The 16,314-nt window shown below is 51.4% G+C and overlaps 6 protein-coding genes across 6 annotated transcripts; 2 read left to right on the top strand and 4 right to left on the bottom strand.

Annotated features, from left to right (window-relative positions):
- Nucleotides 1–841: 841 nt before the first annotated feature.
- On the bottom strand, nucleotides 842–2,934 carry T310_2468 (MFS monosaccharide transporter; the record flags this gene model as incomplete). The annotated part of the gene is made up of 5 exons (XM_013474657.1): nucleotides 842–1,011; nucleotides 1,098–1,297; nucleotides 1,361–2,065; nucleotides 2,179–2,513; nucleotides 2,545–2,934. 5 exons carry the CDS (start codon nucleotides 2,932–2,934, stop codon nucleotides 842–844), a joined length of 1,800 nt encoding a protein of 599 aa, XP_013330111.1.
- A 1,802-nt stretch (nucleotides 2,935–4,736) lies between these two features.
- T310_2467 (Translin-associated factor TraX) lies at nucleotides 4,737–5,930 on the top strand (the record flags this gene model as incomplete). The annotated part of the gene is made up of 3 exons (XM_013474656.1): nucleotides 4,737–5,017; nucleotides 5,090–5,107; nucleotides 5,240–5,930. The coding sequence occupies 3 exons, from the start codon at nucleotides 4,737–4,739 to the stop codon at nucleotides 5,928–5,930; spliced, it is 990 nt and encodes a 329-aa protein (XP_013330110.1).
- Nucleotides 5,931–8,758: 2,828 nt separating this feature from the next.
- T310_2466 (RPEL repeat protein) lies at nucleotides 8,759–9,421 on the bottom strand (the record flags this gene model as incomplete). The annotated part of the gene is made up of 3 exons (XM_013474655.1): nucleotides 8,759–8,931; nucleotides 8,996–9,096; nucleotides 9,279–9,421. The coding sequence occupies 3 exons, from the start codon at nucleotides 9,419–9,421 to the stop codon at nucleotides 8,759–8,761; spliced, it is 417 nt and encodes a 138-aa protein (XP_013330109.1).
- Nucleotides 9,422–10,565: 1,144 nt separating this feature from the next.
- T310_2465 (uncharacterized protein) lies at nucleotides 10,566–11,908 on the bottom strand (the record flags this gene model as incomplete). Its single annotated transcript, XM_013474654.1, has 2 exons — nucleotides 10,566–11,719; nucleotides 11,788–11,908. 2 exons carry the CDS (start codon nucleotides 11,906–11,908, stop codon nucleotides 10,566–10,568), a joined length of 1,275 nt encoding a protein of 424 aa, XP_013330108.1.
- Nucleotides 11,909–12,914: 1,006 nt separating this feature from the next.
- T310_2464 (Thiosulfate sulfurtransferase) lies at nucleotides 12,915–13,974 on the bottom strand (the record flags this gene model as incomplete). The annotated part of the gene is made up of 3 exons (XM_013474653.1): nucleotides 12,915–12,969; nucleotides 13,051–13,401; nucleotides 13,442–13,974. The coding sequence occupies 3 exons, from the start codon at nucleotides 13,972–13,974 to the stop codon at nucleotides 12,915–12,917; spliced, it is 939 nt and encodes a 312-aa protein (XP_013330107.1).
- Nucleotides 13,975–15,132: 1,158 nt separating this feature from the next.
- On the top strand, nucleotides 15,133–16,251 carry T310_2463 (uncharacterized protein; the record flags this gene model as incomplete). Its single annotated transcript, XM_013474652.1, has 1 exon — nucleotides 15,133–16,251. The coding sequence occupies one exon, from the start codon at nucleotides 15,133–15,135 to the stop codon at nucleotides 16,249–16,251; it is 1,119 nt and encodes a 372-aa protein (XP_013330106.1).
- Nucleotides 16,252–16,314: the final 63 nt, after the last annotated feature.

Genomic DNA, 16,314 nt, shown 5'->3' with positions numbered 1-16,314 from the left:
AAGCAGAGCCTTCTCTTCGCAAGCATCGAAATCACGCTATGAGATGATGATGACGATGACAACAGCGACGACGACGATACGGCCAGACTACCAGATGGATAGATGGCAAGGAACAGGGTTGGAATTGATTGGATTGGATTAGATAGGGATGAATTTTCCTTTCTTTATGCACTCTATTTATTAATTTCTGCATATTCTGTTCATATATATGATAGCTTATCATATATCTTACATTCGTTGTCTATACGAGTTAGACAGACAGAATCAATGATATACATATATACGCACATATATATACGCAAGTAGATCTTCGAATAATCTCTTTCTTTCGTTTGCATGGACTAACATTCCAGAATGTCAATCATGTCAATCCCTATTTCGTGGCTGTCGCAGATTAGGTTATGTCTCGGATTGGTTCCTGCAAGGAACGCCCGCGCGGGACCAATCATGTTGCAGGATCGACCGTTTCCGAGGTACGTACCTTGGGTTGATATTGTACAGTGCATGACTGGGACGGACTACTGACGGACGTAGCTTGCCTAGGTAATTAGTGGTGCATTCATCATGTACCACTGCATGCGATGCCATCGTCTCTGTCCTATCCTATGAGTTTTAAGTTTGTGTAGTCAGATATGATCTGGATTCATCTACAACGGAAGTTAGATGGGTTGTTTACCTGATTTGGAGTGACCCTTTTTTCGACAAGACACATGTCTGCTTTATGTGTGTCTCGTTATCATACACATATGTATATTAACATCTACGTATGTACTGTACTGTACATACGTGTCAGACTGCCCCAGCTACGTTTGATCTCATCCTCAAGGAACCAAAACCAAGATTACGCTTCTTTGATAATACTGATCTTCTCATCGACATTTTGACCCCCCTCCCGATCAGCAGCCGCTTCGGCGGCCTTCATCTCGGCAAAGTCGCGCTCCGCCCGCCAGGCGAACGGGCTCTTGTTGGCGAAGAGGAAGTCTAGATCTTCGAGGTGGCGGCCGGCCGTTTCTATTATCAGTATCGGATGTTAGTGACTGTTCACTTTGTTGACTCGTGGCATCTATTGATGCTGCGAAAGCTGAAAGGTGGCATACCGATATAAAACAGATAGATAGGAACCAGCATGGCAAGATTGACCAGCGCAAAGAGAATAAAGACCCAGAACCCGATCGCGTCGATGAGATAAGGCACAATCTCGTTGATCAGGCCGCCTGCCAGCGAAAATGCGACTGTTGCCATCGCGGTGCCCCTGGCGCGGCTGGCGAGGGGGAATATTTCAGCGGGGTAGACCCAACTGAAGAAATTTCATTGTGTCAGTATTCATCGGGAAGAGATCGCTGGATATTATTATACTCACCATGTCGTCAACCACGTACTGCCGTATACGAATGTGTATATGTACAGCACGGCCGTCACGCCTGCGCCACAACGGCTCGTCTCGGCCGGATCGATGCCATTGAGTCGGATCACCTCGTGCGACAGAACGCCGCCCGCGATGAGCACCAGACACATCAGCGAGCACCCGATCAGCATCAGTCGGCGGCGGCCCACGTGGTCGCAGAGGTAGATGGCCAGGGCCAGGCTGGCGGTATAGGAAATGAAGTTGCCGCCGGCCAGGATCGATGGCTTGTCACCCTTGTAGCCTGCCAGGTTGAACATCTCAGGCGCATAGGTGGCGATGAAGTCGATGCCGGTGAATTTCTGCATAACCTGCACGCCGGCCCCGAGGAGGATGCGGCGTCGCGTATGCAGCTTGTCCTTTGTGGTCAGCATGCTCCAGTACGAAGGGGGTTGGGCGCTGGCTTCGAAGCGGATGGCGGCGACGATCTCGCGCATCTCGAGCTCGATCTTGCTGTCGTCGTCTCCGTCGAGGCGCACGCGGCGCAGGATGCTGCGCGCCTCGTCCACCCGGCCTGTCTTGATCAGATGGCGCGGGGATTCGGGGTAGAATGGACTGGCGAGCAGGATGAAGAGCAGGAAGACGACTTGCAGCGCCAGGGGGAAGCGCCATGAAAAGGAGAGGCTCTGGGTTTTGAGACAGGCGAATTCTGTCCAGTAGACACTGCATAGCACGTCAGTACAGCATTCTGAAAGTACAGCATTCTGAAACATAATCTAGTCATCATCATCATCATCATCTTTTTTTCCTTTTCATTCGTCAGGAGAGATACGTACATCGTGCTCCCAACAAGCGCCAGCGTAAACTCCACCGCGACAAAAGTGCCACGCATATGCGGATCCGCCAGCTCAGAGGTCCAGATCGGGACGATGGTATTCAGATGACCGCAGCCGATGCCGCCGATGACTCTGGCAAAGGCCATCCAGGTGATGTTCTGCGCTGACGCCTGCAGCGCGCCGCCGAGGATAGCCCACAGACATCCCAGCTGCATCGACCTCAGACGACCGACTCTGTCGGCCAGATAACCGATCATGATGGCACCTAGAGGAAGGACAAGACAAGACGCCACAGTTAGCGAACGAAGGAGCGAGTTCGGTTGTCCTGCCCATACCTATGGCAAATCCTCCAAACCAGACACTCACCAACCCGCCCACAGCCGCCGAGTCACGAGCAGACCCCGAATCGGCGCCCATCAGGCGCAGATAGTCCGAATTCGTATTGACCTGGCTCATGCAGCTGGCGTCGTAGCCGAAGAACATGATGGAGACGCCTGCGAGGAGCAGGATGGCGTAGACCATGGGGCGGCCGCGCAGGGTGATGCATCGCGAGGGGGAGTAGCCGCCGGGGATGTATTTGGCCCAGGGTGCTTCCGCTGTGATGCTATAACTGTTAGAAGAAAATGGCTGGACATGAAAAAGGAAAAATGACAGAAGGCACAGCCAGGGAATCAAACCTTGGAAAATAGATCCATCAAATCCATCTTGGTCTGAAATCCCCTCGATATGGTCCGTCCTGCTCTTCTCCTTCTCCATCTTGAGTGATCAGACGAAATCTGTCCGACTCTCCAGTAGAGCAGAGCAAAGCAGAGCAGTCAGGATTTAAAAAAAAAAGTGAGTGAGTGAGTGAGTGAGAGTCTCTTTAGAACAGGCCAACCAGATAAAACATACGATAAGATAGATCCAGGAGGAGAGTGCGCAGGAGAGACGGCAAGTATGCCTCTTTCTCCTTCCGTCTGTCTGTCTTATTAATTGATTAAGCTCGATTAGGCGTGGCTAACCAGCATAATGGTTGTTTCTGAGTGATCAGATTGAAAACCTGGGAAATTGGGGTAACGCGGGGATCCCATGGGGAACGGGAACGTCAGTAAGTGGGTAAGCTACTTAGGTAGGTAGGTAGGACTCGGCCGTTCACCGAACTACATCGGACATTCCCGGACAGGATAGGGGCCGCGCCCAGCTCTCTCTGTCGGTGAGTCGGTGAAAGAAAGGAAGAAAAACTGCGAGATGAGCGGAGGTACTCCGGCGGTAGAAATGGGCGGAGTACGGAGTGAATGTATGGAGTGTTGACTGCGGTATAACCTTTTTTTAAGCTTGAGGCACTGACGTACGGAGTACAGTTCTCCGGCGGAGGTTTTGCGGGGTATATTCCCCCGAGATGTTTCAAATACACATTAGTTAATACTCCGTAGTGCATCTCGCTAGGCTTTGCTGCTTCGCAGAATGATCGGTGAATTCTCCGCGCGAAGGACAAAAGAATTGGTCACTTTCCACTTCTGAGTAAGATACACTAGTTCAATCTGATATAAACACAGGTACTGTAAAATAGAATTAAAATCAAGAAAGACTGCAGGAATTGACTTACATCAAATTTCAAACGTCGCAAAAGTGCTGGCTACCGCGAGTGTCATGAGTCCTACGACGCTCAGACCGGCGTAGGTGGCAATGCTGTGGAATGACTAGTATAATGATATGGGTTGGACCCAGTATCACTAGAGATTTCGGCATGATGATCGATTTCATATTTTATCAAGGGTTTATGAAAACATAGACAGAGAGACAGGGGACTATGACAGAAACCACAAATGATGGGAAGGACTGAGACAGCTTTTTGTCACATCGTGCTAGGAATAGGGGTGAATAGGGTATATATCTGTAGTCAAACAAAGACAATGGCCTTGTTTACCTGAAAGAGACACTGCACAAGCTAATTCCCACCCAGGAATGTTGCTGATGCATGTCCCATGATTGGTTTCTTTGTCAGTGCCTGCCATCGTCTCTTAGGAGTTATCACTGAAGTATCAGTGGATTGGAAGGATGAAGTAATGAAGGAGACACACCATGATGGCAGAACTGCTGCTTATATGGAGGGATGTGCTATCTCGAAGCTTCCAGATTTCATGCGACAAACTAATTGATCAGGATACAACAATGTTAGGTCTAGATATATAATTGCCAACCCCAAGAACCTCTGTCAGCAGGATGCCTTGCCACTGATAAACTTGTGAGTTCCTGATTCAGTTATATGAGTGCTTTTAGCTTCCAAACTGACTCATTAAATATCTCATATCAACATCAAGATCTGAACCTCTGTTCAGTGCATGTCTACATAGATAAAGTTGCTCGTGACAGCTGGATTTAGTTAAACACGCTTATCCTGTGGGCTCTTATTGGACGCCCACCAGAGTGCCTGCACTAGACTGGCTCGCCCCCGCGCAGGCCACCGCCTTTGGCTCCATCAATGATTTCACGCGGAAATTTCCCCGGAAGAGCATCCAGACAAGACCGCGTTGACGACATAGCCAGCCAGCCAACCACTCTGTTGGCACGTCGAATCCATGACCACTCCCAAGAAGAGATCCTGGGAAGGTCACATCATCAACAACAGCAACACAACCACTACGCAGCAGACGCAGGGACAAGACCGCTTGGCTGCAATGGCTGCCACCGATGCCACCGATGCTGTTGCCGCTGCTGCTGCTGCAGACACTGGAAACAGCAGCAGCTCAACAATTCTGTCCATTTTCGAGACCTTCCGCAGCGAGTTGGACGAGCATCATGACCGCCGGGAGCGGATCGTCAAGGCGTCGAGGGATATCACCGCGTTGAGTAAGAAGATGTACGTAACATGCGTCTTAACTGCATACAGGATGATTATAGGAAACTAACTTACGTGGTCTTTTTTGGGCAGAATCTTCTCCTTACAACGGTGAGTTGAAGCATTCATATGTGCGCGATTGTCGTCTTGCTCCGATGTCCTCGTATACAACGAATAAAAACAAACCCGTGTCGCTGTTTATGTCTGGTTTTATTTATTAACGATACTATTGCCAATGATTAGCCTTCGCACCGTCAACGCTCCCATCCCCCCCGCCATCGCCAAAGAGAATCAGACCCGCTTCGACCAGATCCTCGAGCTCTTCCGGAGCATCGTCCCAGACATTTCCGGCCTGAACGCCTGGCGCTACCAGCGACAGGTCAGCCCCGGCATCCAGGAGTTCATCGAAGCGCTCTCCTTCCAGCACTACGTGCAGACACAGCGGCTGATCTCGCGGGACGAGGTTGCCGCGAAGCTGCCGCCCGAGGTGCTGGTCACCGAGGAGGACTATCTGATGGGCATCTTCGACCTGACGGGCGAGTTGATGCGGTTTGCGGTGACGATGCTGTCTACGGGTGGGCAGATTACGAAGAAGAAGAAGGAGAATAAGACCATGCAGTCAGCTATCAGCAACATGGAGGGGGATTCCCAGCGGGAAGAGGAAGACACGCCACTGCGGGAACTGCCCGCCGCGCAGGCCAACATTGTGGTTGACCTGCGCGGGATGCGCGCGCAGTTCGAATCGCTCAACGTGCCGCGCCGCCACAGCAGCAACATGATGCGCGACATGTACAAGAAAGTGGAGGTGATGCAGACCAGCGTGGAGAAGGTCGAGCGGGCGGCGTATGGGATCCTGGTCCGAGGCAGCGAGCGGCCGAGCGGGTGGACGCCGGACTTGTCGACGTCGACTGTCGAGGAAGTGGAGAGCTATTGAGGAGTGGCCAAGCAGGCGACGAAGAAAAAAAAAAGTGAAAACGAATTCAATGATTGTGGGGGAATCTTCCTACCTCGGCCGCTTACTATCTGTCTGTTTGTCGGTTTGTCTGTGTTTACGGCCATGTACAGTATTCTTGTATCATCATGAGAAGGTGACCGGCGCAAGTAACTAGGAAAGGGTCAATACAAGGGCAGTGATCCACAGAGCTCAGCCAGAGTGATCGTGCATCCTGACTGTCCGTTTTGTGTCCAGCTGGCAATGTCCCGAATAGAGCATCTGCCACCAGCCTGTGCGTATTCGGGACTTGCGGTGGATAACTGAGAACCACCTAATGTTGCCAGCCAAGGCAAGCCATCACTACAAACCGTGATCTTACTGGCGAAGGCATACCTATGTTGGGCGGTATGCTTCAGGCTGAACCCACCCGGGAGAGTCTGCCGTTTGCTTCCAATCCGATTGCCCCGATCCTGAGGTCGCTTGCATTTTTCTCCAGACAGTGAATCACACGCTCAGTTCTGGTCAAGAAATTCTGGCCACTGCCATGGGCATCCTTCATGGATCCTTCATCAAGCTTCTCCCATAAGTGAATGGTATCTCCTTTTAGTTGCTACAATAGTAGCATGTCTCTAGGCACAGATTGAGCTTCTTCTTCCTGCCTCAATCTAAGTCTTTGGGTTCTCCAGGACTGCTTCTCCCTCCTAAAGATTAGGCACTCCATCTTCATCTCTTCATTCCCCCTTTCTTTCTCACCCTTTTCCATCAGGTCTTTCAAGGTCAACCCATACGTTCTCTTGGGAGATTCGTCCTCCTCGTGGGTTCCCGGAGGAGGGGTACTTTCCTGTTCGAGAACAGTGCCGACAAGTGGTGGAACGACACTCTAGGGAGACGGATCCAGTTACAGTGGGAGAACATGATTCTTGATCTGGCACTCACCAACTGCCATGTAACCCTACTGCTCGATGCGGCCGGTAAGCCGGATGCGACCAGCCCTGTGTAATGCTGCTGATGGTGCCTGCTGACAGCCAGTATCCAGAAACCTGGAATAACAAGACAAACATGCTCCGACCCACCGATTCCCGAGCTATGGATAAGCAGTTCACCGTAGTGTCGCCCTGTGATCAAGATCCCAAGCTGGTCCAGGATTCCACTTGGAAACACTTGGCCGTTCTACACCGGATACTGAAGGGGTCAGAATACGACCTAGAAAAGCGTGCTGCTGAAAACGATAATCTGAAACCTAAACTGGAATCACGACAAAACCAAGAAATTGCCAACCGGCAGCTATCATTCATACTAGGGGTTCACTAGATAACCTAGGTTTTTTTCTTTTGTGCCCCAGTTAGTTTGGCAGAAAAGATGTATCGCTCCAGACTCGAACTGGCCAACACAGATACACAACTTGGGACCGTGTTTGCTGCCGCGTATTGATCAGTCAAGAGCGGCGGCTACCCGTGGGTGTCAGATTGGGCGCTGCTGGAACTGGAACCCAATCGTAGACGACAAGTTGTGAACATGACACCTGCGGACGCAATCCTGGGCGCGACTGTTGTTGAACCAAGCGAGCCAGTATTAGAGTCGCCTACGGCTGCGGATACAGCAGCATCCACTTAGGGTGTCCGAGGATGGGATGCTTGAATTCATAATAATAATAATAATCAATATGCCAGAGGTGGGTTACTATTCTATTCTCCTTTCTCCCTCACCCGCAAGGAACATCCTGCTGACTAGGTAGGATCTTGCAAGGCCCAAACGCAATCACTAGGGACATCATGCACTTCAATGGATGCTTCTTCCGAAACAACCAGCCCTCCTCCTGGTCGATGTCCCTGGGAATCCAGTAGTCCTTTGGTGATCAACCAGAAGCACAGGAGAGTCGCTGGTTAAGGACCTGGTGGTTGCGGGACTGGACCGGACCAGTGATGATATTGAACAGCGTGTGGTGGGCAAGATCGGACGGACCATCTTTGTCACGGAAGGCGTGGTAAATGGGATAAAGACTCAGATCAAGCTGGACGGGACGAGGCCTCGTGGCCACCCCATTGACCGCAACGCCAATACTGCATGGGTTGTTAATCACAAAAAACTTTTTTCCGACAAAAAGGGGACTCGGGGTCCTTCATCCTTGCCGCAGACATGTGGGATCTGTATGATGAGATTAACATGTGGAAGAAGAAAGGTTCTAAACTTGATCCTGATATTGAAACCGTGGGCCTTCTGCTTGCTGATGATCAGGCGACGGGATTGACCTATTTTACCTCATTTGATGTGATTGTGGAAGATATCAAAAGGATTACTGGCGGTATGAAGGTATGAATTAATGAGCAGAATCAAGTGATTCTCCGTTTTTTTTTTTTTTGCTCTTGTTCAAAATACCAGGGCGAGTCGATAATGGCAATGGCCTGAAACAATTAATTTCCAAAAAGGAAAAAAAAGAATAACTGGAATTTCAAAAGAGCGACGACCAGCCCTGATAACACCCCCTTCAACAGCCTTCAAAATCCGGTCTCTGTTCACGTTCGCTCCATACCACTAACCTAGCGAAGTGAATCGAATCGAGTAGGAATAGAATAGAATAGAGTAGCAATAGCAGCGGCAAAGTCGGGACAGACGATAGAGGGGAAACGACAAAAATCACATCAACGCCAACCCAACCCATCTCATCTCATCTGATCTCATTCCATTGTCATGCCATTGTCATCTGGAACGTCATCGCATCATAACTAACCAAACGAAACCGGAATATGCTGCTCCACGGCAGCATGTGATTGATCTGTTCGTTGTTTTTGTCTTGTATATATATTTGCCTCCCCTCCTATGGCACCTATCTATGGACTCCTAGGATCCTCGCTCTCGTCCAGAATGCCCTGGGAGATGAGATCTTCCGGTCGGGGCCGGTTCTGGATCTTATGCTCGAGGTTGTCGGCGAGCATGTGTTTTTCCAGTTCGCGGGCGTTGGCCTGCAGGGCCGGCGCAGCGTTGAGAGCGGGGAGGATGTTCCCTGTCCATTCATTCGTGTCAGAGGATTTTACTCGTGAAGGAAGGGGAGAAGGAGAAAAACTCACGCTCAACAAGCTCCTCCCGGTCTGGGCGACGTTCCAGGTGTCTCTTCAGGGTGTCTGAAGTCCGCTGACGAGCGAGCTCTTGCTGTGCGGCTTGGAGGGAGCTGTAGATACGAAACGGTACATTAAATTCACTCAGTCAGCATTACATTCATGTTTGTAGAAGACACAATTCGAAACAGCTAAACGACTTAGTTGTTTCCTCATCCATTGTGAGGTGCAATTGTATATGGTTGGTAGATAAATATATATACTGGCAGTAAGCGAGCGGCGCGGGGTAACCTACGGAGCAACATTGGTGTTGAGCAGAATGTGCCTATTCTTCAGCTCCTGCAAATCCGGCCGGGTCTGGAGATGCTTCTCCAGCGAATTGCGGCGCTCCGTAAGAGCGGGATAGATAGGGCTCTCGTCGACGCCAGGGTTCGACATGGTGGTGGTTGTGCTTGCGGGGAAGCTAGGTAGGTGTGGACTAACAATAAATAAAGTTGGAGCTGGGGCCAAGCTCGATCAAGGAGAGCTTGCCAGGGGGAATGTACAGATGCAGGTTGTTAGAATTGAGGCAGTAAGTGTGCTTTGTTAAGAAATATGACTTCAGGAGAAGACGGAACAATGCAAGATGGGATGACTGGTGCGTGTGAGGAGATCGAGGATGCCAGCAAGTCAAGTGACGTGCGGATACTGCGGAGGCGAATGATCGCTGTCACCGGTTGTGTACAAACTCTATTGCTGCCAGGTGGCGGGGCAACGCCGCATGCAGCAACAACACAGCTGCCATGACGACACGTTGGACACCTACCTAGGTAAACACTCCTGTGGCCCTACGGTGTCTAGTTTGCTTAAGTAGCGAAACAGTCAATTTCATTCTGCAACAGACAACAACGCATAATAACTGCCAGAAGGTGCAACATTTGGTCAATCAGGAGTAAATCAAATAGACAATGTAATGTCAACAAACAGACTGTGAGACATGTCGCAGAAGAGATGATGACTATGTAAAAAAGGTAGTTAATCCAGCTGCCATGTCTTCGAGTCCAGAGACAATCTGATACAGGCCTCCCTGCTCGTCGACCACGTGCGTGCTGCTGGATCTACTACGGTCAGATCAGGACCCATGAAAAAGGCAAGGCACCGGTCGGAGATTGGTACTGTTCTGAAAAACAAATCCCCAGCTTTCCAGCCTCAGGTGGCTCCGGCCATGCAAGCAATGCCTGGCACGAAAGGAAAGCGGTAAAACAGAAACAGCTCCGTCCCTCCAAGCAATAGAGAGCGACCATATCAGTATCATTCGTGTTGATGAATTTCCATCCGCCCAGTAAGCATTCCACCTTGAGTCGGAAGGTTCTCTCGGGAGAGTCGAAGATGGCTGCGTAAAACGGACCTCGATCACAGGAGACTGCATCCGTGGAATCCTCGCATAAGGAAAAGGCTCTCGACCGTGTGCAAACCCTGCCGGAAGTGACTCTACAATGAGAGAGCCATTATGATTTTTATCATGGTCGGCGTAGAGGAGAAAACATTCTACTCAGCCTCCGCTTGTAACCGAAATGGTCCAAACGGGGGCTTCGACCCGGTCTCAAGGAACCCACAACTTGCCTCGTCCACGACTGCCACCACGCCCGGAGCTGCCTCCTCGCGCACCACCGCCGCGACGTCCACCGCCATGTCGTCGAGACGAAGCTGCGAGTCCCCGTGCTGCCCCAGCCTGAGAGCTCAGATCAACAGCGAGCTTCTTCGCTGTGGTAGAGACGCCAAGCGAACGGTTGAAAGAATCCGGATCAATCGGCTCGGTTGGAATTTCCACAGTTGTCTCTACTGGAGGAACGACAGCAGGCTTGGACGCTGCGGATTTGCGACCGTTTCCTCCCCGACCAATGACGCCCCGGGCGGCTCCTTTGCCCCGACCGCGGGGAACGAAGACCAATTCGTCCTCGTCGCTGTCATTCTCGTAGGAGAAGAGCGGTTTGGGATCAGCCGCCGCCGCCGCCTGGATCTTCTCAGCATATTTACAACGATTCTTGTACTCCTTTTCTTCGTATTGGATAGCGGTTCGTAGCTGGTGAATGTTTTTGGTCGTGATCCCGAACTTCTGAGCCCATGTCTGCGTGAATCGGTCATTAGTGACGAGGATAACGCTCCTAGCCGGGCCCGTGGTGTCCGGACTGCTGTGCAGGCGCCACAGGAGCGCACTGAGCAGGGGCCGGAGGACCGTCGGGGTTGCCGGAATGGAGGAGTTCGACGCAGAGCGCTGGTGGCCAGGAGTCTGCTGCGACTTAGACTTCGTAACATTGCCATCCGCGTACTCCGGGCTAGTGTGAGAGCTTCGAGATGAAGATCGGGAGGCGGGTCCGCTATGCGTGCCGGTCGAAGGCATCGAGTCCGCATCGGGCTCTTTCTTGAAGTTTAGCTTGCTTAGCAGCATCTGCGAAAGATCGTCATCCTTGACTCCTTTCGCGTGTCCGTTGGGCTTCGCATCTTCCTCCACCTTGGAGGTGGAAACGTCGTCCACAACTTCATGCGATTCCTCCGGCTCTTCTTCAAACTCCGGCAGGAAAAACTTCTCCGCTTCGGCCCAGGTCTCGTACTGCTCCATAGGACCTTGGAGGGTAATGCGTTCGGGGGGAATGCTGTCTTTACCGGATGTCACGCGGTCGAGAAAACGAACGGCTTCACGGGCGTTGATGGCCAGCTGAGATCCGCCGCGCTTCGGCGCTCGGAGGCGTTCGAGGGCTGCAGTGAGAAACAGACATGTTTGTTAGCCACAGCGACAGTGAAATCGTCAGACTTGACAAGCCTACTGTAGAGAGGCACAAAAAGAGTGATGGCTCCATTCGACGTCCACTTCTTGATCTCACTGATGTTCGTAGTCAGAACGGTGTCGTCCACAGCGCAGTGGAACACCTTTCGGCCCGTCGACATGGTCCCCATTGGTAGAACGATCGTACGGATCTGAGATCTCGAGAGAGTCGCTTTAAAAACTCTTTCTCCTATATCGGAGAGCTACTCGACTTCAGTGCGACGACTGAGATCGGCATAAGAGGTCAGCCAGTGCGTATACCTGATAGAGTGGCTGGAGGGGAATGTGGGGGTTTGGTGGTTGGGTCAGCGATGAGGAATCCGATCGATGGTGGTTCTAGATACCTCGACGCTGAGAAAGAGAAGAGGACAGGATGAGGTATGCTCACGGTTGAAACAAGACTGACAGGGAAAGGCGGTCTGCAGCATCTTTTTGGAGTACCTCACTCATGGTCTGAGAGGCAGACAATACAGAAAAGGTGAATCTTCCGAAGCTGACTGGAGAGAAAAGAGATGGGGTGAATGCGACTCCCGGGCGATGAGCGGAACCCGCCATGACTAAGCCGCCGACCATCCGGGGTACTTCTTGACGCATTCCCAGGATTCCGACTGTTGGAACTATAGATCCGTATTCTTTTATAACAGGAGGATATTCACTCCTGTAGTAGTACAGCGCAAAGAATTGCGACAATATGCGGCAGCTCTATTCTAATATTCGATTATTCGATTACGGAGTATATGTACCAGTAGCGGCCAACTAGAGAGAGAAGAGGAAACCGGTGATCCTCAATACCTCATCCTTGTAACGAATAAGAGGTTGCAGTTTAATTTCTGAACGCATTGTGCCTCTTCGTCAATGGAAAGTAGATCCCTATTGCGTGAAACGGGCTCGTGGAGAGCATTCGCATGCGACTATTGGACTAGAGAGGTTATGGCACAAGGCTGTTATTGTTGTTGTACAGAGAACACGAAACAATAGTACTCAAGTCAAAAAGTCCAGAAAATGAAGGTGTGCAGTGTTAAGAACTGCAACATTGAACAGTCAGGTCACTGGCCTCTCTCATTCCTGCCCTCTGGCCGGAAACTGCACATTCCCAGACAAACCACAAAGGATGATCAACTCATAAAATCATTTCAGCTTCTGAATCAAGCCGCTGTCCTCAGTTACACGCTGAGCCCACTCGCTGCAACCAGTTAGTTCTGACCTTTGTAGTATGCTCGTCCAAACGACCAGGACAGGGGGTTAACCACAAGGGAAAACTCACGTCCAGCTGCCGTCATACAATCGCCTCTTCTCCCGGTCCCCATACTCTGCCACGCCCAGCGCAGTCTCAATGATGGCCGCTGTCACGCCGGTTCCACACGAGCTGATGATGGTCTTGGACGGATCCACCCCTTTCCGCTCAAAGACCTTTCGCAACTCCGAAGCAGGAAGAAAGGTCTTTGTTTCAGGATCGAGGAGCTCCTGGAATGGAAGGCTTTTAGAACCAGGCATATGTCCAGACGACAGACCAGGCCGCGGCTCCTTCTCTGTGCCCGCCCAGCGGCCGTAGGATCGCGCATCCAAGATCTCAGTCTCGTCAGCTCCCTCCTTTCCATAATTTTTTGGCAATCTCCTTCATTTCCGGGAAATGGATGACTCGGTCGGTTTCGTACGACGGAACGGGGTAATTCGTCTTCTCTACGGGTTCCGGGTCTCCAGACTCGGTCGGGAATCCTTGCTGAACCCACAGCTTGTAGTTGTTAAGAACGTGGACATTGGGATGCCCAAAGACCCTCAGAGTCCATCCTACACGAGGTGCGCTGAAGATTCCCAACTCTTGGGTATCGTAAACCACCACCTCGTCGTCTCGGCGGATGCCCAGCTCGCTCATCGCCTCCGCAAAGCGCTCGTTCGTAGGCAACATGTGAGGGTAAGGAGAGTCATCGTCCTTGATGGCGTCAATATCGAAGAAGCGTGCATGGGGAATATGGCTCTTGCGGAAGACATCAATTCCTTTGCGTCCTTCGGGGTCGTTTGGCATGAACCATGCCGCGCAGAGGGGCACGACGCGGGGTGCCGTCGAGATCTTGCTCGGGGGATATTTCTTCAGAGCCTCATGGAGTTCCTGAGGAGTAACGAGATATGACGAAAACGAGAGCTGGCGGTGCTGCTGGGGCAAATGTAGCTTGTTGCGAGGGGACGCCATGGTGACGGCGCTGGGTCCCACTCTAGCAGGGAACAGGGAGGGTCTCAACGAGGAACGCACTGCTGCAAGAGCCATAGCTGCTGTGCAATTGGCTTTACAGAGCTAATTTATACCTCAATGCGTGGCCATGATGACAGTTTGAAAAGAGAGTATGGTCATGTACCTCATGCAGGGGGGTAGATGGGGGGAATGCGGAGTGGTTCTTATCGCGCCGTTTTTAAGTTAGCTCACCCAGAGACGCATAAACAGCATTGATTTTATCTGGTACACCTTCAATCAGGATTGCTGGCACCTCGTCACAAGAGTTTGTCTCTATCTCTCTCCTGCTTTTAATAATTTCTATTTCCTTTTTGCAGTCGCATCGCCTCCTCTCCACAACCATGAAGGTTACCATCAAGGAGTGGCATGCGGTCGCGTCGTGGCGCTGGGACATGCCCGAGGATGAGGTGTGCGGTATCTGTCGCGTTCAGTTCGATGGCACCTGTCCCACCTGCAAATTTCCTGGCGACGACTGCTCTCTTTGTATGTCTCGACGATCCCTGATCACTTTTGCGGGCAGAAGAAAGCTAATGAGTGTGGGAAATTCTTGGTGCAGTGCTCGGAAAATGTGGCCATTCCTTTCACATGGTACGGTCTCCAGTATCGATCCATTCCTCTGGCTAGATTCTAATCCTCCTCCGTCATAACAGCACTGCCTTTTGACCTGGATCCAGCAAGAATCTTCTAAAGGGCTGTGTCCGATGTGCAGACAAAGTAAGCTTGCTTCTGCTAGCTTATGGCAATACTTGGCTTACCGGGCCATTCCAGAATTCGAATGGAAACAAAGCGACGGTGCATGACCGCACAATACTCCAAAGTCGTTTCTACAGAACCCAGTCAAACAGACAGTTGCTTATGATGGTTATGAGATGTATATATGATACCCTTTGCATGCCTTTTGTGCTCACTTGCTTTCTGTTTGTGTATAAATAGAGACCCTTGTGCCTGGCGTATTTGGTCATGTGACATTATCGATAAGCGCCCAGACAACGCCCGGCAACAGCTCCAACTTTGGAACTCCAGGCCGATGCTCTCTCCTTTCATCATTCCAGGCTACACATTGGATTAGTACCCCTCTACATGGAATGAATTCCAACCATGTAGCCCTAGTCTGCGGAGATGTCTTTACCAAAACACCATACCCCCACCCTTTCGTCATCTTCCTCCAAGCAGGCCCAGCGAGGTAACACGAGTTCGCCGCGGCCGCGGACTGTCGAGCGACGAGTGTCAGAACAGCAGCAGCAGCAACAACAAACCGACCATGCCACAACTTCACCGGACCCCGTGCAGACGGGGGATCATTCGGAGCCGCTCGAGGAGCAACAGGAAGATAAGGTGAACCCATCGGGACCTGAATTCAAGCCGTTCTTCACCCTCATAGAGGATGCCAATTCATCCGAATACTATCATCCGACCGTCCACTACATCTTCTCGGACGATGATCCGGAACTGATTACTGAGGCAGCCTTGCGAGCATTGGAGACGGGAAATGAACCTTCTGGGCGTTATCATCGAGAACAAGGCGAACATGGGTACGTCGAGGAGGGATCAGAGGCGGAGCCCTCTGGCTCCAGGAAACAGTCATTACTGCCACCTCCGATTCCAGGGGTGAAGGAGCGCTACATCATCTTGGACGTGGAGCCATATGCTCCTCAGCAAGATAGCCATGGAGCGTCATCAGCTCCAGATACGGCGACGCAGATCGCCACTGCGGCGGGAGCGACGTCCATGTCCACTTCTCCTGCTCAGCAGCAGCACCAACAACAGCAACAAAGCTCCGCACCTCAACAAGCAGGTCCAGCGTTCAGAATAACTTCCGCTCACAGCCTCACTCCGGACTGGCAGGTCCTCAACACCCAGATCAGCCCCGCTCCTTCCTTCGACACTTTCAACAACCACCACACCGGCGAACCATCTTCTCCGCCATCATCGAGCGGAACTCTGATGCTCAAGATCGAGGGGACATCCGGGCCCAGGGACATAGTACCTGCAAGGGGAGATGACCACAAGGACCAGACACTAGAGGAGATGATGGAGCAATTCGAGAAGCGGATGGGGGAGCTGAGACGCGTCATCGAAGCAGGAGGGAACTATCCGCTCAAAAGACCGGAATTGAACAGAGCAGGCGATACAGAGGACACAGCCAACAGCGGAGACAAGGACGAGGGACAAGCACAAGATAGGACCGCGGAGCATGGATCTGGCGAATCACATCGAAATCCAGAGCAAGAAGAGTAATAATTAGAAGGAAATATGCCCAAGTACTGAACGACAAGAAAAGCGACTAGGCTTCCTGCCTGA

This window comes from Rasamsonia emersonii (genome assembly GCF_000968595.1).
Source record: "Rasamsonia emersonii CBS 393.64 chromosome Unknown ctg1118621760030, whole genome shotgun sequence".
NCBI lineage: Eukaryota > Fungi > Ascomycota > Eurotiomycetes > Eurotiales > Trichocomaceae > Rasamsonia > Rasamsonia emersonii.
This window is presented reverse-complemented; position numbering and strand designations above follow the sequence as displayed.